An 18,744-nucleotide genomic window follows, 5' to 3' on the forward strand; every position below is an offset into this window, starting at 1 on the left:
CATTTTGATGCACATCGAAAGATTTTCACCCATATTCTTCAAGGATCTTGACCTTGGGTAGAGGCTTTTGTTTTTGGGTAAAATCCTGCAGTGCAGTGGATTGGAGGCTACTCACTGCCTTATGCTCAGGGTCAAGTGCTAAGATTCAATCCATGGCCTCCTGCATGCATTAAGCATATACTCAGACTGATGAACTGTCTTTCTAGCCTCGTAGGTCGAATTTAAGTGCTGTATGCAGAGTTCCACAAATGCTAGTTCTAAGAATGTGTTGTTTTAAATTTTTAATGTTTTTTTTTTTTGGCCATACCTGGTAGTGTTCAGGGCTTATTCCTGGCTCTGCTCTCAGATCACTCTTAGCCTGCTTTGGAGAGCTAGCTGTATGGGTGCCAAGGATCAAACCAGGGGTTGCAACATGCAACACAAACTTATCTTTCTTACTGTACTATCTCTCTGGCCCCAGAATGTGCTGTTAAGTGTAATTCAAAAGTGGCACATTATCCTTTATGTTATAGTAAGCATTTGGAGGAAAGAGGACAAAAAAGATTGAATTTTTTGGGGGGAGTGGTGGGGGGGTGTGGGGTAGTGCACATTCCACAGTGCTTAGGGCTTTCTCTTAATTCTGTCTCAGGGATCATAGGCAGAGCTTGGGATCAAACCAGGATTGGGGGCTGGAGCGATAGCAGTGTGTAGGGCATTTGCCTTGCACGCGGCTGACCCAGGTTTGATTCCCAGCATCCTATATGGTTCCCTGAGCACCACCAGGGGGTAATTCCTGAGTGCAGAGCCAGGAGTAACCTCTGTGCATCGCTGGGTGTGACCCAAAAAGCAAAAAACCAAAAAAACAGGATTGGCTGTGTACTAGAAAAGTACCGTGCAACTTTTGTACTTTATACGTAGTTAGAGAAGGAAGGCTAAATCTACATCAAAGTATCTGGCAAAGAATAACTCCTTGGCATAGCATTATAGAGATCTTTCTTCATTTATATTCTGCATTTGTATGTAATATAATTGATTTCACTGTATGTTTTTGTTTGAGGGCCATACCTGGAAGGTACTAACTACTCAGTGTCTGGGGTCAAACCTGAACCTTCCACTTTATAGTTTTTAAATATTGTGAATGTTGTACTTTATGAAAATAGAAATCAACCTATATTGGGCTATTAGGTAGACAGTGTATTTTAAGAGGCCACTAGGAACTCCAGTAGAATGATTTTGGTTCTTGGCTATCTTTTATTATAAACTCTGTACACAAAAGGATGATTATGACTTATAATAAAATTTGTAAAAATGCAAGTTTAGGAGAGGAAGTGAATTGTAATTTACCCACTTGTAGGGGAAACTTGAACCAAAATGCCCGACCAGCAGAAAAATTTCTGAGGCTTAAGGGGAAAAAAAAAGAAATTATGCTGACAAGTAAATTTTGGAGTGTTTTTTATTCTGTACACATAGTTTCCTTCTCCCACCCTGCAACCCACTTCTTTTGTGGTGGATAATTGAAAAGGACCTTTACACTTTACATATGTGCAGTACATTTGACAAAATGGGGAAATGAAAGAGTTAAACTGACCCATAAATTGCTCAGCCTGAAACATGGTATATTTTAAATAATGCTAACAATAGCCTGGAAGTTTTTGCTTTGCATGCTGCTTCGATACTGTAGGTTATTTTGAAAGCTGATTCAAATAACCTTTTCCCAAGTATCTATTTTGCAACCTCAGGGAACTCACAGATGTCACAGTCAGTCTAACTGCCCTGATACAGCTCAGGAAACATTTAGAGTACTGTTGAAAGGTTGAATCCGGGTGTCTTTTTGTGTTTTTACAACTAAATCTGTTTTGTTGAAACCGAAATTTAGAGTCTCAAAAATGGGGACTTGGTGGCTTCTCTCCTCTCTGGAGAGGACCATGTTCGCTCTTGAACATATATCTCTCTTTCTCTCCCTTCACATCTCTAAGGGAGGTACTTAACCACAAACCTGCTGTGCACCTTTTCTAGAAGTCTCTTCTCTTTCGGAGCCATGGCTTCCCCATTCCTCTGCTTGATTCTCTTTTTCTCTAGTTTTTTTTACAGGCGTATACCTGGCAGGCACAAACCTAGTTGAGAGAGAAAGGGCGTTGAGGCCTAGACCCAGCTGCCCAGCTGGCCCAGGAGAGTGCAGGGGCAGGTGGGGGTGGGGGCACAGGCGGGAGTGAGGGTACAGGTGGGTGGGGGGGGCACAGTTTTCTTTTTTAATAGAAACTATTTTCCTCAAAAATTAAACAAAATAGGGGCCGGAGCGATAGCACAGCGGGTAGGGCGTTTGCCTTGCACGCGGCCGACCCGGGTTCGATCCCCGGCATCCCATATGGTCCCCCAAGGACCACCAGGAGTAATTCCTGAGTGCAAAGCCAGGAGTAACCCCTGAGCATTGCTGGGTGTGACCCAAAAAGCAAAAAAAAAAAAAAAAAAAAAATTAAACAAAATAAAAAACAGGGACCAGAGAACTAGTACAGGGATTAAGTTGCTTGTCTTACCTGGTTCCATTCCTGACAGCACATATCTGATTGTGCAAGCACCGATCCCTGAGTACAAAACCATGAGTAAGCCCTGCACATTGTGAGGCATGACCCTAAAATAGGAAACAAACCACATAGAATCCCTAAGACATTGAAAAAATTCAATGAATTAGTGGTTTATGAATTAAAATATCTATATACAGTGATTTTGGACTTTGTTTTATTTTGTTTTTGGGTTACATCTGGTGCAGTGTCCAGGAATTACTCCTGGTTCTGCATTCAGGAATTATTTCTGTTGGTGCTCTGGGGATCATTAGGGATACTGAGGATTGAACCTAAGTTGGTTGCGTGCAAGGCAAATGCCCGCATATCGCTCCAATCCCTGATTTTAGACTCAAGTTAAAATAATTAAAATTTTTCTTCAGAAAAATTATTCTTTTGAGTTTAAAGAATGAAAGAAAAGAAGACACACAGGGATTTAATTTTTGGAAATGCAGCTGAGTTTTGATATAATTGTTAATATATTGAAGAAGGTGATTGCAGTTATTTAGGAAAAGAACGTGCTTAATAATATATAGGTTTAGTTTCTTTAAGATGCATATATAGTCTTTAAATATAAAGCTTTTCGAGAGAATAGCTTTGATATATTTTTTTAAAAAATGAAAATGAGGTAACTAGACATAGAAGAATTGTTATATCAAATAGGATCACATATGGGAAGAGCGTATAGCATAAACAGGTGCAAAATTACCTAGTAGCAATGATATGTTGTCCTGGAGTGGAAATATGAACTGATAGAACCATTTTAATGTAAATATTTAACCAAATTTTTAACAGACTCAACTGAAAACATTAAGATTAATTCTGTGTGTTATGACTTGTGCTTTTATCCCAAATTGACTCTTACTGATTTATTTTCTGATCATTCTATTTGCTATTTTTAAAAGTTTTCTTGGAACAAATAATATGAAGCCAATTTGTTATGTGCCTAAGGTAGCAGGTTGGGGATGAGAGGGAAAATGGGGACATTGGTGGAGGGAAGGTTGCACTGGTGGTGTTGGAACAGTAAATGCCTGAAATGACTATATAATGAACAACTTTGTAAGTCATGGTGTTTTTAATTTTAAAAATATATAAAATAATTGTGTTAAGATTTTTTTGTATGTGCTGACATCTAGAACTCAGCATTTTAATTAATTTTGGTTTGTGGGCCACTTCTGACTGTGCTCAGGGCATATTCCTGATTCTGTGCTCAGTGATTAATTTTGGTGGGCTCTTGGGGTCATAGCTGTGTGCAAGGCAAGCTACCTTTTCCTCTGTACCATCTCTTTAGCCCTGGCTCAGGAATTTCAGTATTACTGGTATTAAAAATGTTATAAATTAAGATTGGTCATAATTTTTAAAAACTTTTTAGTTTTATTTAGGAAAGTAAAAAAAACATTTTTGGACGAGAAATTCAGCTGAAAAAAAAATTCGTTTTTTTTTTTTTTTGCCATACATGGGTCAAACTCCTAGCTCAGGGAATCATCCCTGGCTCTGCTCAGGGGACCATGTCAGGTGCCCAGGGGTCGTCAAATCCAGGTTGAATATGTGTATGGCAAGCAAGACCTACTCTGTGTACTATCTTACCAGCCCAAATTGCTAATTTTTGGAGAAACAGTAGAGTACAAATGGAAAAGCAAATATTTTTGAGTGGCATAAAGATGTAGTCTTAGAGTAACATATAGAGGTTAGTAATTATTAGAAAAGGCCAGCTACTTCTAATCACTATGGTACATACAAATTTGGAAACTACTCCCTTTTCATTTGAGTGGGCCCCCAGAACAACTCTAAATAACTCACTCTTCTCGGAAGCAGGTGTGATTACTGGTTAGTTGCTTTCCTTTTTAAGTGGCAGGCTCTGTGTTTCTGTTTGAAATGTTATTTTCCCACCATAAAGGTCATACATTCTTTTTATAGGTCTGATTGTTGAATTCAGTACTGGAACTTGATTCTCTAGTTCCCTCCTTAAATGAGGAAGTGGGAAAGTAGGAATAACCAAGGGAGTAAACTATGAAAATTTTTTATCAGTGAAAAAGCATCTTGCAGTCTGGCCAGAGAGATAGTATGTAGTTAAGGCATTTGCCTTGCATGCAGCCAACACTGGTTCTATTTCATCTCATCTGCTGAATCCCACTGGGAGTGATCTCTGAGCACAGTCAGGAGTAAGCCCTGAGCACTGCTGGGTGTGATCCTCCCCCACCCTTAAAAATATTGAAGTACTTGGCTTATTAAGAGTATTTTCTTTGGAGGGAGGGATCCTGGCTCTGCACTCAAGAATCATTCCTGACAGTGCAGGGAGACCACATAGGCTATCCGGGATTGAACCTGGGTCGGCTATGTGCAAGACAAACGCCTTACACTCTGTATTATCTCTTTGGCCTCCATTACAGTATTTTTAATCCTAATTATTTAATAAATACCCGATGTAGGATTACACCTTTCCTTAGCATGTCTCCAGGACTGTAGTCAGTTGGGAAGAACAGCTTACATTAAATTCTATTGTTGAAACTTCTTAGCGCCAGTCAGATGTATTCAATTTTAGTTTGATAAATGCAGCAATACAGGGATGGTCAAAGATAAAAGTAGCACAGAGAGAGATAGCACACAGACTAGAGCAGTTATTTCTGCAGACCTTTGATGAGCTTGGGAGGAGTCATGAAAGATGAGTAACATTCCAATTTTACTGTTAAAAATATGTTAGCCAGTTTAAATATTTAATTAACAAGATTCTCTTTAGTTTCCAAGTCTTAAGATAATCTTCCCCTGCTCCCTTCCTCCCTCCCGCCTCAGAATGCAGTAGATAGAGTACTTTTCTTTTTTGTTTTGTTTTGGGGCTTATATCCAGCGATGCTCAGGAGTTACTCCTGGCTCTATACTCAGGAATTACTCCCATGGGGTGCTCAGGATATGGTGCTGGAGGATTGAACCTGAGACAGTCACACTGTACTGCACTGTATTACCCTGCCTGCTGTACTATCTCTCTGGCTCTATAGTACTTTTTTGGGGGGCAGCAGGATTTTTGGGAGACACAGTGATGCTCAGGGCTCATTTCTAGCTCTGGAATGGCTAGGATGTTAGGGATCACTCCTGGCAGGCTTGGGCGACTAAATGGGATGCTAGGGATAGAACCTGAGGCCCCGGTGAAGACAGCCAGGCGAGGGGGCAGGAGAGTAGTTAACCTATGCTAGTCACCTATAGTAGTTCTTTATATATAAAAAATTCTGTTTGATTGAGATTTTATGGTCTGTTGTTTGTATTGTCTGGATACTAAGCTAGGCTTCTACAAGTTTCTCAGAGCATTGTTATCTCGAAGACCTCATATCTCAACCGAGGACAAATCCTTTTGGGTTCTGCTTCAGAGTGTATCCTGAAATGGATCCCTTCTTATCCTCTCTATGGCTCCTCTCCTGTATATATAATATTGTGTTTTCTCCTAATTATAGCAGGCTCCTGGGGGAGCTCCCTGTTTCCACTCATACTCTATAATCTGAATTCACATAGCAGCTAGATAGGAAATTTTTCAGTTTAATTTTTTAAATCTTTCCTCCATCCCTCTCTTGCTTTCCCACATCTGGTGGTGCTCAGAGTACTCCTGTCTTTGTACCCAGGGGTCACTCCTGGCAGTTTCTGGGGGCTAAGGACCGTAGGGGATTTCAGAGACGTAGTCTGGATTGGATGATGCAAGGCAAGCACCTAATCCGTTTACTATCTCTCTGACTCAGTTCTTTTTTGCTGCTTTTTATTTTTTTCTTACAGTGGTAGGCAGCGTTGGGGGAAACTTACAACCACCTGGCCACTCCTGGCTCAGAGCTCAGGGTCCACTTCTGGCAGAGCTGGAGAGCTAGTCCAGGCTTCTTGCATGCCAAACAAGAGCCAGTTGAGCTTTCTCTCCAGCGCCTGTTGTTTGTTTAATGAATGGGGATTACAACCTGGTTGCATTGCTTGCTCATACTTGGTTGTAGAATGATGGAGATCACATGCTTTGTTGTGGGACCTGGGGTCCCAAACAGCCCAGCTCTTAGTAATCACACTTGGGTCTTGTAGGTTGGTGCCAGGGATTGAACTTCAGGCTTTACCACCCCCAGAGTTTTAGGCTCTATTGTTGATCTATCCCTGGGTCATTAGATGTGATCTTTTGTTTTGGGGCCACACCTGGTGGTGCTCAGGTCTCACATCTGACTCTGTGCACAGGGCTCATTCCTGGTTGGACTCAAGGACTATATGAGATGCTAGGGATCAAACCTGGGTCTGATGTGTGCAAGGCAGGACCCTTCCTGCTGTACCACCATCTCTCTGGCTCCTTGGATGTGATCCTTTTATTTATCTATTTATTTTTTGACCACACCCAGCAGTACTCAGGACTTAACTCCTGGCTCTGCTCAGGGATCTCTCCTGGTTGTGCTTAGGGGTCCGTATGCAGGGATCCAACCAGGGTCAGCCACATGGAAGAGAAGCACCACCCTTTTACTATCTCTCTGGCCCTTCAAGCATAAGATGTCTCTTAAAATGTGATCTTTCTCTGAATATAAGCCAAATACTTAATACTGACCTATAAAAATCTTTCATTTTTCTGACCCTGTTCATTCCCTTATCCTTTCTGCCCCTGAAGCACTGGCCCCCTTGCTATTCCTAACACTCCAAGTGTGTGTGTGTGTGTGTGTGTGTGTGTGTGTGTGTGTGTGTATTTCATTATAAAGCTAATCCCTCTGCCTAGAGTGCTCCTTTAGATACCTACTTGGTTCATATCTCCAGGTCTTGGGTGAAATGTCACTTTTTCCAGTAAGGCTTTTCCTGATAGTTATATTTAAAATTGGAATTCCCCCTTCCTTCTGGCTGTGCTTCCTCAGCATTGCATTTTTCTCCATCACAGTGGCCTGTTTTGTCTTTTTTTCTGCTTAGTAAAATAGAAGATCCTGTTGAGGGGAATTTTTCTTTTGTTTACTTCCTATACTGCACATATAAAAGTTTGTGGCACATAGTACGTATCCAGCAAGTACTTGAATTGGTAATTATATAGCTAGTCAATTGGCAGAGATATTCTTTATTCATGAGAACTAGTTCTTTACTGTTAACATTCATGTTTTTTGTGAATGTGGGGTGAAGGCACACCTGGCAGTGCTCAAGCTTACTCCTGGTTCTGCACTCTGAGGTCACTCCTGTCCGGATCGGGACCATATATGGTGCCTGGGATCGGACTCTAGTTGGTTGCGCACAAGGCAGACACCCTACCTTCTTTACTATCTCTCTGGCTTTGTTCACATTTTAGGGACTAGTGCAGCTGTCTTCATTGAAATTTAAGAATATATTTTTAGTGGTGTCAGGATTGAACCCAAGCCTCCTGTATGCAAGAGTCACGTACTTTTGGGGCTGGAGCGATAGCACAGCGGGTAGGGCGTTTGCCTTGCACGAAGCCGACCCGGGTTCGAATCCCAGCATCCCATATGGTCCCCTGAGCACCGCCAGGGGTGATTCCTGAGTGCAGAGCCAGGAGTGACCCCTGTGCATCGCCGGGTGTGACCCAAAAAGCAAAAAAAAAAAAAAAAAAAAAAAAAGAGTCACGTACTTTTATCACTGAACCACATTCATGGCTCCTGAAATGAATGTTTTATCAAAGAAAAATGTTGCAAGGTTTTAGTCTTCTATATACATTATTGTGTTTTCGTGTTGCTTGTTTGTAGAAACCACTTACTCAGATTTGCTTGACACTCAATAGAGGTTTTTGGTAAAAGTAACAGTAAATGTATGCTTGCTTCTTTATATCTTTGCCTTTTCATTCTATTTTCTTGGTTCTAGGATTCTTTATTGTGCATTTATATTATAATGTGTTTTAGAATTTGGTGAATACTGGCAGAAACCATCAAATGAAAAGGTTAATTATATCATTTGCTTTAATTTAGGAGTAGAGGTAATTTCTCAGTGGAAAGCCTAGTGAGTGGATTGACAGAATTTTTTTAAAAGGCTGCTCAGTAAATTTGCGTTAGATTCAGTGAAACTGATTTTGTCTTATTTATAATAGCTAAAATTTGGAAGCAGCCAGAGTGCCTGTCAGTAGATGATTGGATAAAGAGGCATATTTATACAAGGAAATACTATTCAGCTTTTTTAAAAAAAGAGGAAAATCATTATTCACTACAAAATGGAAGGGACTTGAGGGAATTAACGTAAAGTGAAGTAAACCAGAAGGAAAAAGACAAGTATTAGATGATTTCACCTATGTATGCAATAGAAGGGTGTTTAATTGGTGAATAAAACAAAGATAAGCCAATAGACATTAATAACAAAGCTGATGTTATCTGAGAGGGGGTTGGGGGGAGGGAAATAAGATGTCAAGAGGAAGGATAATATGAAATTAATAATTAACTTATACATTATTATGTAATAAAAATTAATTAACTTATACATTAATTCACATAATTTACACATCAGTTAATATTAAATATAATAATTTAATATCAGTATTCCTGATACTGGAGTGATAGCAGGGCCGGAGCGATAGCACAGCGGGTTGGGCGTTTGCCTTGCATGAGGCCACCTGGGTTCGATTCCTCTACCCCTCTTGGAGATCCTGGCAAGCTACCGAGAGTATTCTGCCTGCACAGCAGAGCCTGGCAAGCTACCCGTGGTGTATTCGATATGCCAAAAACAGTAACAACAAGTCTCACAATGGAGACGTTACTGGTGCCCACTCGAGCAAATAGATGAGCAACGGGATGACATGACAGTGATCAGTATTCCAGAATATTAATTTACTCTATTAACGTTAACGTTAATAGAGTAAATTAATATTCCAGGAAAAAAATGGCTGATTTTGCAAAAGTCCCTCACACTCTTGAATTCTCCATATTTATATTTTAGTTTAGAATTACAGTTGCCAAAATCAGAATCTGAATTTTACTCAACATTCACTGTCACTGTCATCCTGTTGCTGCTCATCGATTTGTTTGAGTGGGCACCAGTAGCGTCTCTCATTGAGAGACTTATTGTTACTGTTTTTGGCATATCCAATACGCACAGGTAGCTTGCCAGGCTCTGCCGCGAGGGCTTGATGCTCTCTGTAGCTTGCCAGGCTCTCTTGAGAGGGGCGGAGGAATCGAACTCGGGTCAGCCGCGTGAAAGGCGAATGCCCAACCGCTGTGCTATTGCTCCAGCCCTTACTCAACATAGTACCTATTATTTAAATTGTTTTGTTCTTTTTGGTATTACCTGCTGTGTTCAGGACTTACTCCTGGTTCTGTGCTCAGGGAACCAGATGAAGTGCTGGGATTGAACCCTGGTCAGTTGCTGCAAGGCAAGGGGTTGGAGAGATAGTACCTCGAGTAGTGTACTTTCTTGCCTTGCGCATGTCCGACCTAGGTTAGATCCCCACATTCCATGTGGTCCCCTGAGCCTACCAGGAGTGATTCCTGAGTGCAGAACCAGGGTAAATCTCTTGAGCACAGCCCAGTGTAGCCCCCAAACAAAAGCAAAACTGTTGCTGCAAGGCTAGCTCCTTACCTGCTATACTGTTGCTCAGGCCTGTAGTTTAGTATCTTTAGTCAAGAAAACAACTTTTTTTGGAATTGTGTAAGTACAAACCTGCCTGAGACTAGCCTTGTTGAAGCTTTTTGTAATTCTGTGGTTATAGCACTTTTAAGAATGCAGTTAAATTCTTATTCTTATCATTACTATCTGGAGAGATAATACAGCAGGTAGGGCATTTGCCTTGCATGTGACTGACCCAAGTTTGATTCTTGGCATCTCGTGTGGTCTCCGAGCACAGCCAGGAATAATTCCTGAGTGTAGAGCCAGGATTAACCTCTGAGCAATGCCTGGTGTAGCCCCCGCCCAACAAGAAAGAAAAAAAACACAGTTAAATTTTACTTCATTGTAAAGGTTTTTTTTTTTTTAATTATTATTATCACCTCAGAATTAAATCTTAAGGTAATGTATGTACATTGGGCGGGGGGGGGGCGGGGATTCAAACAGTTCAGAGGTATAAATTGTGATGAAGTAGATTATGCTTTACTGGTTTCTAACTTCCAGTACTGCCTACCCTTCAGGTAACTCCTCCTTTTTGGGTCACACCCATCGATGCATGGGGGTTACTCCTGGCTCTGCACTCAGGAATCACTCCTGGCGGTGCGCAGGAGTCTGCACCATGCAAGGCAGACGCCCTACCCACTGTGCTATCGCTCACACCCCTGCCCCTTCCTTTCCTTTGTTAGTTTAAAAAGATCCCTGTCACTATCTTTTCTAATGCCTCTGTGAAGTTTCATTCTGTTAAGAATGGCAATGCTGCTGTCTGAGAGATAGTACAAAAGATAAGGTACTAGCCTGGCATGTGTATGACCAGAGTTTAATCCCTATCACTATGTGGTCCCTTTACCCCTGCCAGGAGTGATCCCTGAGCACAGAGCCAGGAATAAGCCCAGAACACACTGGCTGTGACAATCCTCCACTGTCCAAAATTGAAATTGTTGCTTACAAAATTCAAAAGTTACAAATTCAAGAGTTCTCACCCCAGTCTAACATTTTTTAAAGTAGCTTCTATTAAAGATAAAAGGTGGAGAGAACACTTGTGTATATATTTGAATTTGACTGCTGTTGTATCTCTTGCACCTGATAAAATTTTAAGTAGAGCAGAATTAAGTTGAGAGGGGCTACTTTAGAAGAAAGTTTTCATGGGCTGGAGAGAGAGTACAGGGGCTAAGGTGCTTGCTGTGCACGCAGTCGATGCACCACACAGGGTCCCTCTTAGCACAGAGTCAGCCCTGAGTGAATCTGGTTGTGTTCCCCAAACCCCCCAAAAAATTAGACAAAGAAGAAAATTTTTCTGTATTGTGAACAGGTGCTGGAATTTTGCTTAGATGCAGGGTTCTGTAATTTTTGGGTATTTCTTACTGCAATAGTTTATTTGACTGTTGCTCTGAATTCTTATGTATGTCACAGTAGTTAGCATGGTAGTTTGAATTGGCAGGTGCAGAACTTTCAACTGTTGATGTGGAACTCTTGGGGGAGGGGGCAGAACAGAAATTTTATCTTCCACATGTTAACAGTGGTAGAGCATACTGTTTGATTTGTCAGAAATTCCTTTGCTGGGATCTCAGTTTAGTGTCAAGAATTGAAAATCTAATAATTAATTATCCTTATCCCTAGATGTGTGCTTCTTAAATGATCTTGGAAGAATAAGGTGTGATAAAGTGTATTTATTTGCTGGACAAATAACTGGAGATGATGTAGAAAATAATACTGCAGCTATATAACTTTAAGCCTGTTGTCATAACAGTGCTGCTTTTTCGGTTCCTTTAAACTGAGCTGACACACATTTTAGCTGTGATAACATCATTGAAGACAAGTTAGAATTTCCTTGTATTTTGCTCGCACTGCTTGCAAACCATTGTTCTTTGTATAGTTACTTAGCCAATGTTTTCTCCCTCTTTTACAAACTCAGTGTTGCAGATGAACATTCAAGGTAGCTTACAGAAAAAGTTCCGCTTACCTGAAAAGGGTGACTTTGAAAAAAATAATTTACTTCCTTTAGTACAAAATGAAGGAAAGTTAAGTGGGACCTTAGAAGATTTAGTTTTTGTTCTTATTTCTAATTAATAGTACCATTTTTGTTTGTTTTTTTGTTTTGGGGCCACAACCTGTGATGCTCAGGGCTTACTTCTGGTTCTGAGCACAGGAATAACTCCTGGTAGTGCTTGGAGAACCATATGGGACTCCTGGGATTGAACTCAGTTGACTGTGTGCTAGGCAAATGCCCTACCCACTGTTACCGATCGATCAGCCTTCAACAGTGTTCTCTTTTTTTTTTTTTTCTCCAGCTCACACCTGGTGGTGCTAAGCAGTTACTTGTGGCACTTGGAAATTATTCTTGGTGGTGCTTAAGGGACCATATGGGAAGCCAGGGATCGAACCCAGGTCATTCATGTGCAAAGCAAACACCCTACCCTCTGTTCTATTGCTTTGGCCACAGTGTTAAGTTTTAAGGTGGAGAGAGGGGGCACTGGAAAGGTTTGGCACACTTGGTGGTACTCAGGAACTCCTCCTGGCTCTGTGCTCAGGGATTACTCTTGGTACTCAGATAACAAGGTCTGCTGCAAGATAAGTGCCTAACCCTTTGAATTATCTCTCTGGCCCTGTAGCACTGTAGCACTGTCATCCAGTTGTTCATCAGTTTGCTCGAGTGGGCACCAGTAATGTCTCCAGTGTGAGACTTGTTACTGTTTTTGGCGTATCGAATACGCCACGGGTAGCTTGCCAGGCTCTGCTGTGCTGGCGGGATCCTCTCGGTAGCTTGCCGGGCTCTCCAAGAGGAACCGATGAATTGAACCCAGGTCGGCCGCATGCAAGACAAATGCCCTACCCGCTGTGCTATTGCTTTATTTTCAGAATTAAAAAAAAATTTTTTTTTGGAGGGGGAGGGTGTGTGCCACATCTGACTGTGCTCAAGTTTAACTCCAGGTTCTGTGCTCAGGGATCATTCCTGGTGATCGTTGGTGGGGCTTGTGAGGATCTTATGTGGTATCAGAGATTGAAACTGGGTTGGGCATGTGCAAGGCAAGGATCTTAACCCTATACTCCCGGTCCCTAGTTAGGCTATTTTAGCCTCTAGATCCCAAATATTTTGAAAGGTCAGAAGCTGATCTCTGTGTTTCTCTTAACTTAAAATTCCTTCAGTATAAATGAATACTCTGATATATATAAGTGGCATTTTATGGTTTCAGTTAGAATTGTGAGTGTAGGAGACTGGTGTGTGTGTTTTTTCTTTTGTGTTTTTTGTTCATAGCAATTTTGTATTTTTACTGTAGTGGATAACTGCTGCGGTAAAGCCATTCTTAATTGTTTTGATATATTATATTTTAGTAATGTTTTAGTTTTATGTTTGTGTCCATGGTAATATAACCAAAAGTTTCTAACATATAGTGAAATACGTTAAAAATATCAGTTTACTGAAGGTAGAAGAAAGGGCTGGAAAGCTTGAAGGTCTCTAGATTTTTTTTTTTTGTTTGTTTTTGGGTCACACCTGGCGATGCACAGGGGTTACTCCTGGCTCTGCACTTAGGAATCACCCCCGGCGGTGCTCAGGGGACCATATGGAATGCTGGGATTTGAACCCGGGTCGGCCGCATGCAAGGCAAATGCCCTACCCGCTATGCTATCACTCCAGCCCCAAGGTCTCTAGATTTTTTATGTATTTGTTTCTTTTTGAAAATGGTTCTGTAATTATCTTTCATGCTTTCTATCTAGCCACAGTAACCTTTTTTAGAGATTTCTAAGTCAGCTTTTATCAGTGACTGGGCAAGTGAAAGGACTTAGACCTTGTCCCTGTTTCCAGAGGAATTTATGATTATGTTGATACTCTGAGCTAGCTATAAATATTACTGTTTTAGAACTGCAGGCCTAAAATAATAAATTCTGCCACTTATTCTATCTTGCTTGGCTTTTGGTCAGGAGAATACTGTATGGAATCAGTGATCTTTTAATGAGAAAATGGAGTTTATATATTAGTGACTCGTCAGGCATTATGGTACATTGATAGAAACAAAACTAACAGGCCAGAGCAATAGTACAGTGATTGTCTTGTACACCAGCAAGGGTAAGGTGCTTGTCTTGCTCACAGGTGACCCAGGTTTGACAACTGGCACCCTATATGGTCCCCAAGGCCTTCCAGGAGTATACCTGAGTGCAGAGCCAGAAGTAAACCCTGAGCATCACCAGGTGTGACTCAAAAATTGGTTTTATTTTTATTTTATTGTTGTGGGGGCCACTCAATGGTTGGGGGTTGATCCTGATGGTGTTAGGGTGCATTTGTTACCAAGGACCAACCTAGAACCTCTCATATGTAAGTGATATGGACCATTACTTGAGTCACATCTCTGATCCGTCATTAATTCACTTTAGAAAAGTCATTTCACCTTGTTGATTCTTTATTTTCATTCTTCATAGTAGTAACAGCTAGTCAAAGTCGCAAGGAAAAGATTTGATGCTTTATGGACTGGTGTAATTGGGGATCAGTGTGAATACTTTGGATAGAAAAATTAAATCCTCAATATGGAATTTTGGTATTTAATCACAGATACAGCTTACTTTAAGCAAATGTATATGTGAAGGATTTAATTACAAATTATGAAAATAGGGATATTATTGTGAACTTTATGGAGTTTATGGAGGGAAAGTTTTATTGGGGGGGCGTGTGGGGGGAGGGGTGCACAGCCAGTGGTGCTCAGGGTTTACTCCTGGCTCTGTTCTCAGGGACCTTACCTCCTGGTACTGGCATTTGACCCTGGATCAACTGAGTGTAGCACTTACCTTCTGTACTCTATAGCTTCAAAATGATTTTTTTTTTTTTGGAGGTGGGGGAGGTCACACCCTGTATTGATCAGGGTTTACTTCTGGCTTTGCACTCAGGGAATCACTCCTGGTGAAGCTCAGGGAATGAACCTGGGTTGGCAGGCCATGTGCAAGGCAAGCACTCTACCTGCTTAATCATCGCTTTCACCCCAGGGATGGTTTCTTTTAAGTGTCTTTCCAGTCATTTTGTTATTATTAGTTTTTTTAATTGGGGATTTTTGAGCTGAGAAGCTGTTTCTGGCATTAGTTGGGGCGGATTGTGTGGTGTCAAATATCAGTGGTGTCAAGCCTCCCGCATTTGAGACTGGCCCCCTTTGAGCTATTTTTCTGGCTCCTAGTCATTTAAAAAGTGATATATTGTGAATGTAAAAATTGAGCAATTAACAAATGACTTGTTAGATGCAATCTTAACTAGCATAGAAAGACTTTGCTTTGGAATAACTTAAAAGTTTACTCTTGTTATACACTTTTATCCTAGTTGGCAGCAATTTATAAGTGCTGATATTTTAGATAACTTAGGACTAAAAAAATGTAATTTTGACTTGAGTGTTATACTTATTATACTGCCAACTTCTAGTTTGCTTTACTTATGCTTTTTTTTTCTCCCCCAGGTTTTTCGTTGGAATAAACGTTGCACATTTATGGCGATTCTGAGCGTGAGGGCAGACTTCTGCCAGGCTCAGCACAGCGTTTTCGCTGACAAGTGAACTTGAGTTGAGGGTCCTATGTGCCATAGTTAACATTGCCTTGAAGACTCTGGACACCGAGACTGGCCTCAGAAACAGTTGGCTTTTTTTTTTTTTTTAATTGCAAAGCATATTTTCTTTTAATGACTCCAGTAAAATTAAGCATCAAGTAAATAAAAGTGAAACACGACCTACACTTTTAACTTGTCTCACTAGTGCCTAAATGTAGTAAAGGCTGCATAAGTTTTATATGTAGTAGGACTTTTTTTTTTGGAGTCTGAAGGTATTCATCTGCAGACATTGAGGCCCACGTTGAATTTGGATTCAAGTGCTTATATTGAAGAACGAAGCTTCTTAAGGAATAAGCAAGTTGAATAGAATAAAACACTGATTGATACTAGGCATTTTTAGTGGTCTTTTTAATGCTTTCTGCTGTGAAACATTTCAAGATTTATTAATTTTTATTTTTCATTTTCCCCATCACACTCACACACGCACGCTCACACTTTTTATTTGCCATAATGAACCGTCCGGCCCCTGTGGAGATCTCCTATGAGAACATGCGTTTTCTGATAACTCACAATCCTACCAATGCTACCCTCAACAAGTTCACAGAGGTAAGATTGTATCATGATCTAGATTTGGGATTGATTTTTTTTCCGTAGAGGTAGAATACCATAAAATTAATGCCATTAAAAAGAAATGTCTGCTTACAAAACCATTTATTTATTTTTTTGATTTGTATAGGGATGATCATCTTAACCATTCTTTGATTAAATTAGCAACAATAGAATTTTAAAAGCACATTTATGGAATTCGAGGAGACCATGTAGATTAGAACTGTTCTAATACTAGGTTTTTTGTCATATTTCTCATAAAGTGAACTAGTATTTATTGAGCATTTTAGTACCCAGCATTACAATAAAGTTTTATGCTTTATATCATTTATTCCTCACAAGCATCTCGATGAAGTATAGGTACCATATTTACTTACAGATGAGGAAAAGGAATTTTAGAGCTATTTAATAATTTGCTTGATCATACGTAATACATGTTAGAACTGTCTCTGACATTAAAACCTTATCTCCTTCAAATATTCTAAGTTTTTGATGAAAAGATACTTGAACTGTTAGCAGTAGTAATCACCTAAAACATATCCATTAAGAAAAGGATTATATGTATTATCTTTTTTGTTTGTTTTGGGACCACATCTGGTGGTGTTCAAGGCTTACTCCTGGTTCTACACTCAGGTATCACTCCTGGTGGGCTTGGAGGATGCTTACAGGATGCTAGGGATCAAACCTGGCTTGGCTGCATGCAAGGCACACACTCTACCTGCTATATGATCTCCCTCTCTTTTTCTTTCTGTTTTTGCTTTTGGGCCATAGTGGCTGTGTTGGAGGGTGAGGGAAAGACTGTGGTGCTGGCTATTAAACCCAAACTTCACACATACAAAGAATGTTTGACATTTTGTGTTGTCTCCCCAGTCCTGTTGGTAGTATTTTCATGTCAGAGCCTTCCTTTTCTCTTATTTGTACTGGTAGAGAAACTATGTCATTCAACAAACATGAATAAACATAAGCTCTTTATTTGGAGGGTGATACTCTCTCCCACACATTCCTACACATTGCTCGGGTGCCCAGGGTCATTTCCAGTGATGACTTGGGCCAACTGGGCTGAGTTGTCCAATTCTAGGATGCTCCTCATCCTCCACTAGGGCCATTCTAGTTTGGAATGTTTGGAAGCTACTGAGGTAGTGCCTCTGGGATTATATATACCAAGTGTGCTTGGGGAGCCATGTGGTGCCAGCATTTGAACATGCACTCCTGACTGCTGAACTGTCTCCTTGTCCACCGAATGGAAACTCCCCCCACCCCCCCCCCTCCTGTTTTTGGGCCACAGCCAGTGATACTCGGGGCTTACTTCCTGCTCTGTGCTGAGGGTTTACTTCCTGCTCTGTTTTCAGAGATCAGTCTTGGCGAGGGCTCAGGGCTTTCTATGACTCCTGGTTCAAGCCATTAATGTTTCAGCTACTCACCATTCTGACAGTCTGTGCTGAGATTGTGTATATTTATATCTTTGTGTCTATAATTTTGCTAACGTAAATTCCCAGGAGTAGAATTTCAAGAAAAAATGTGTGTGTGCTCTTAAAAGTTTTTTTACGCTATCAGATTACCCATTATAAAAGGAGAATCTTACTCATACTACCCTCTGAGAGTATAGGAACAATTATTATATAAAATGCCATAATGAGAATGATTTTGAGTTTTGATATGAGTGATCACTTAATTATTCATTCCATTTTTACTGTTTTTGTGATGCTAAGGATCAAACCCTGAACAGACATATGTACAGTATGCATTCTACCACTGACCAACATCTCAACTCTATATAGTACATTCTTAAAGCTTTGGATACAGATTCTAAAAGCAAATTTCTTTGATTTTCTTTAAAGGAACTTAAGAAGTATGGAGTGACAACTTTGGTTCGAGTTTGTGATGCTACATATGATAAAGCTCCAGTGGAAAAGGAAGGAATCCATGTCCTAGTGAGTGTGTTGTGTTTCTAATTTTCACTAGCAACACCAATGTTGCATCAGAAACAGATCTTTATTACTATGGGCCACTCTTTGCTTCTGAAGCTTGTAAACATTGTATAGATACAGTGTTTATGGTAATCTTTTAAGATTCCTTTGGGTTGGCAATTTGTGACCTTTAAGTCAGAGCATTTTCAACAAATAGAGAGCAAACCATAAGGCATTTACTTCAAGAAAATGGTAATTTGCATTTTGTTTGTTTAGAAAATTAATCACTGTCACTGTCATTCCATTGTTCATCGATTTTGCTCAAGCAGGCACCAGTAAAGTCTCCATTGTGAGACTTGTTGTTACTGTTTTTGGCATATCGAATATGCCACGGATAGCTTGCCAGGCTCTGCTGTGCGGGCGGGATATTCTCGGTAGCTTGCCGGGCTCTCCGAGAGGAATTGAACCCCAGTTGGTTGCGTGCAAGGCAAACGCCCTACCTGCTGTGTTATCGCTCCAGTCCATTTTTAATAAAATATTTATCTTTTGTTTTTAGGCTACTAGCTTGAATATAACTAATTTCCTCCTTACACCATGAATTCATAGGGAGTGGGTTCTAGCAGCTTCAACTCTTTTCCATTGGTTTTCATTGAGCTTTTCT

The 18,744-nt window shown here is 40.5% G+C and overlaps 1 protein-coding gene across 1 annotated transcript in view; it reads left to right on the forward strand.

The window, feature by feature from the left end:
* The window catches only part of PTP4A2 (protein tyrosine phosphatase 4A2), a 39,056-nt gene that overhangs the window by 8,191 nt on the left and 12,121 nt on the right, over positions 1-18,744 (forward strand). Inside the window, exons 2-3 of the mRNA XM_055138983.1 lie at positions 15,485-16,176; positions 18,015-18,107. Of these exons, the coding sequence (XP_054994958.1) occupies positions 16,081-16,176; positions 18,015-18,107 (189 nt within the window). The 5' untranslated portion in view covers positions 15,485-16,080. The remainder of the gene's footprint in view (positions 1-15,484; positions 16,177-18,014; positions 18,108-18,744) is intronic.

This window comes from Sorex araneus, chromosome 5, assembly GCF_027595985.1.
Source record: "Sorex araneus isolate mSorAra2 chromosome 5, mSorAra2.pri, whole genome shotgun sequence".
In the NCBI taxonomy this organism is placed as follows: domain Eukaryota; kingdom Metazoa; phylum Chordata; class Mammalia; order Eulipotyphla; family Soricidae; genus Sorex; species Sorex araneus.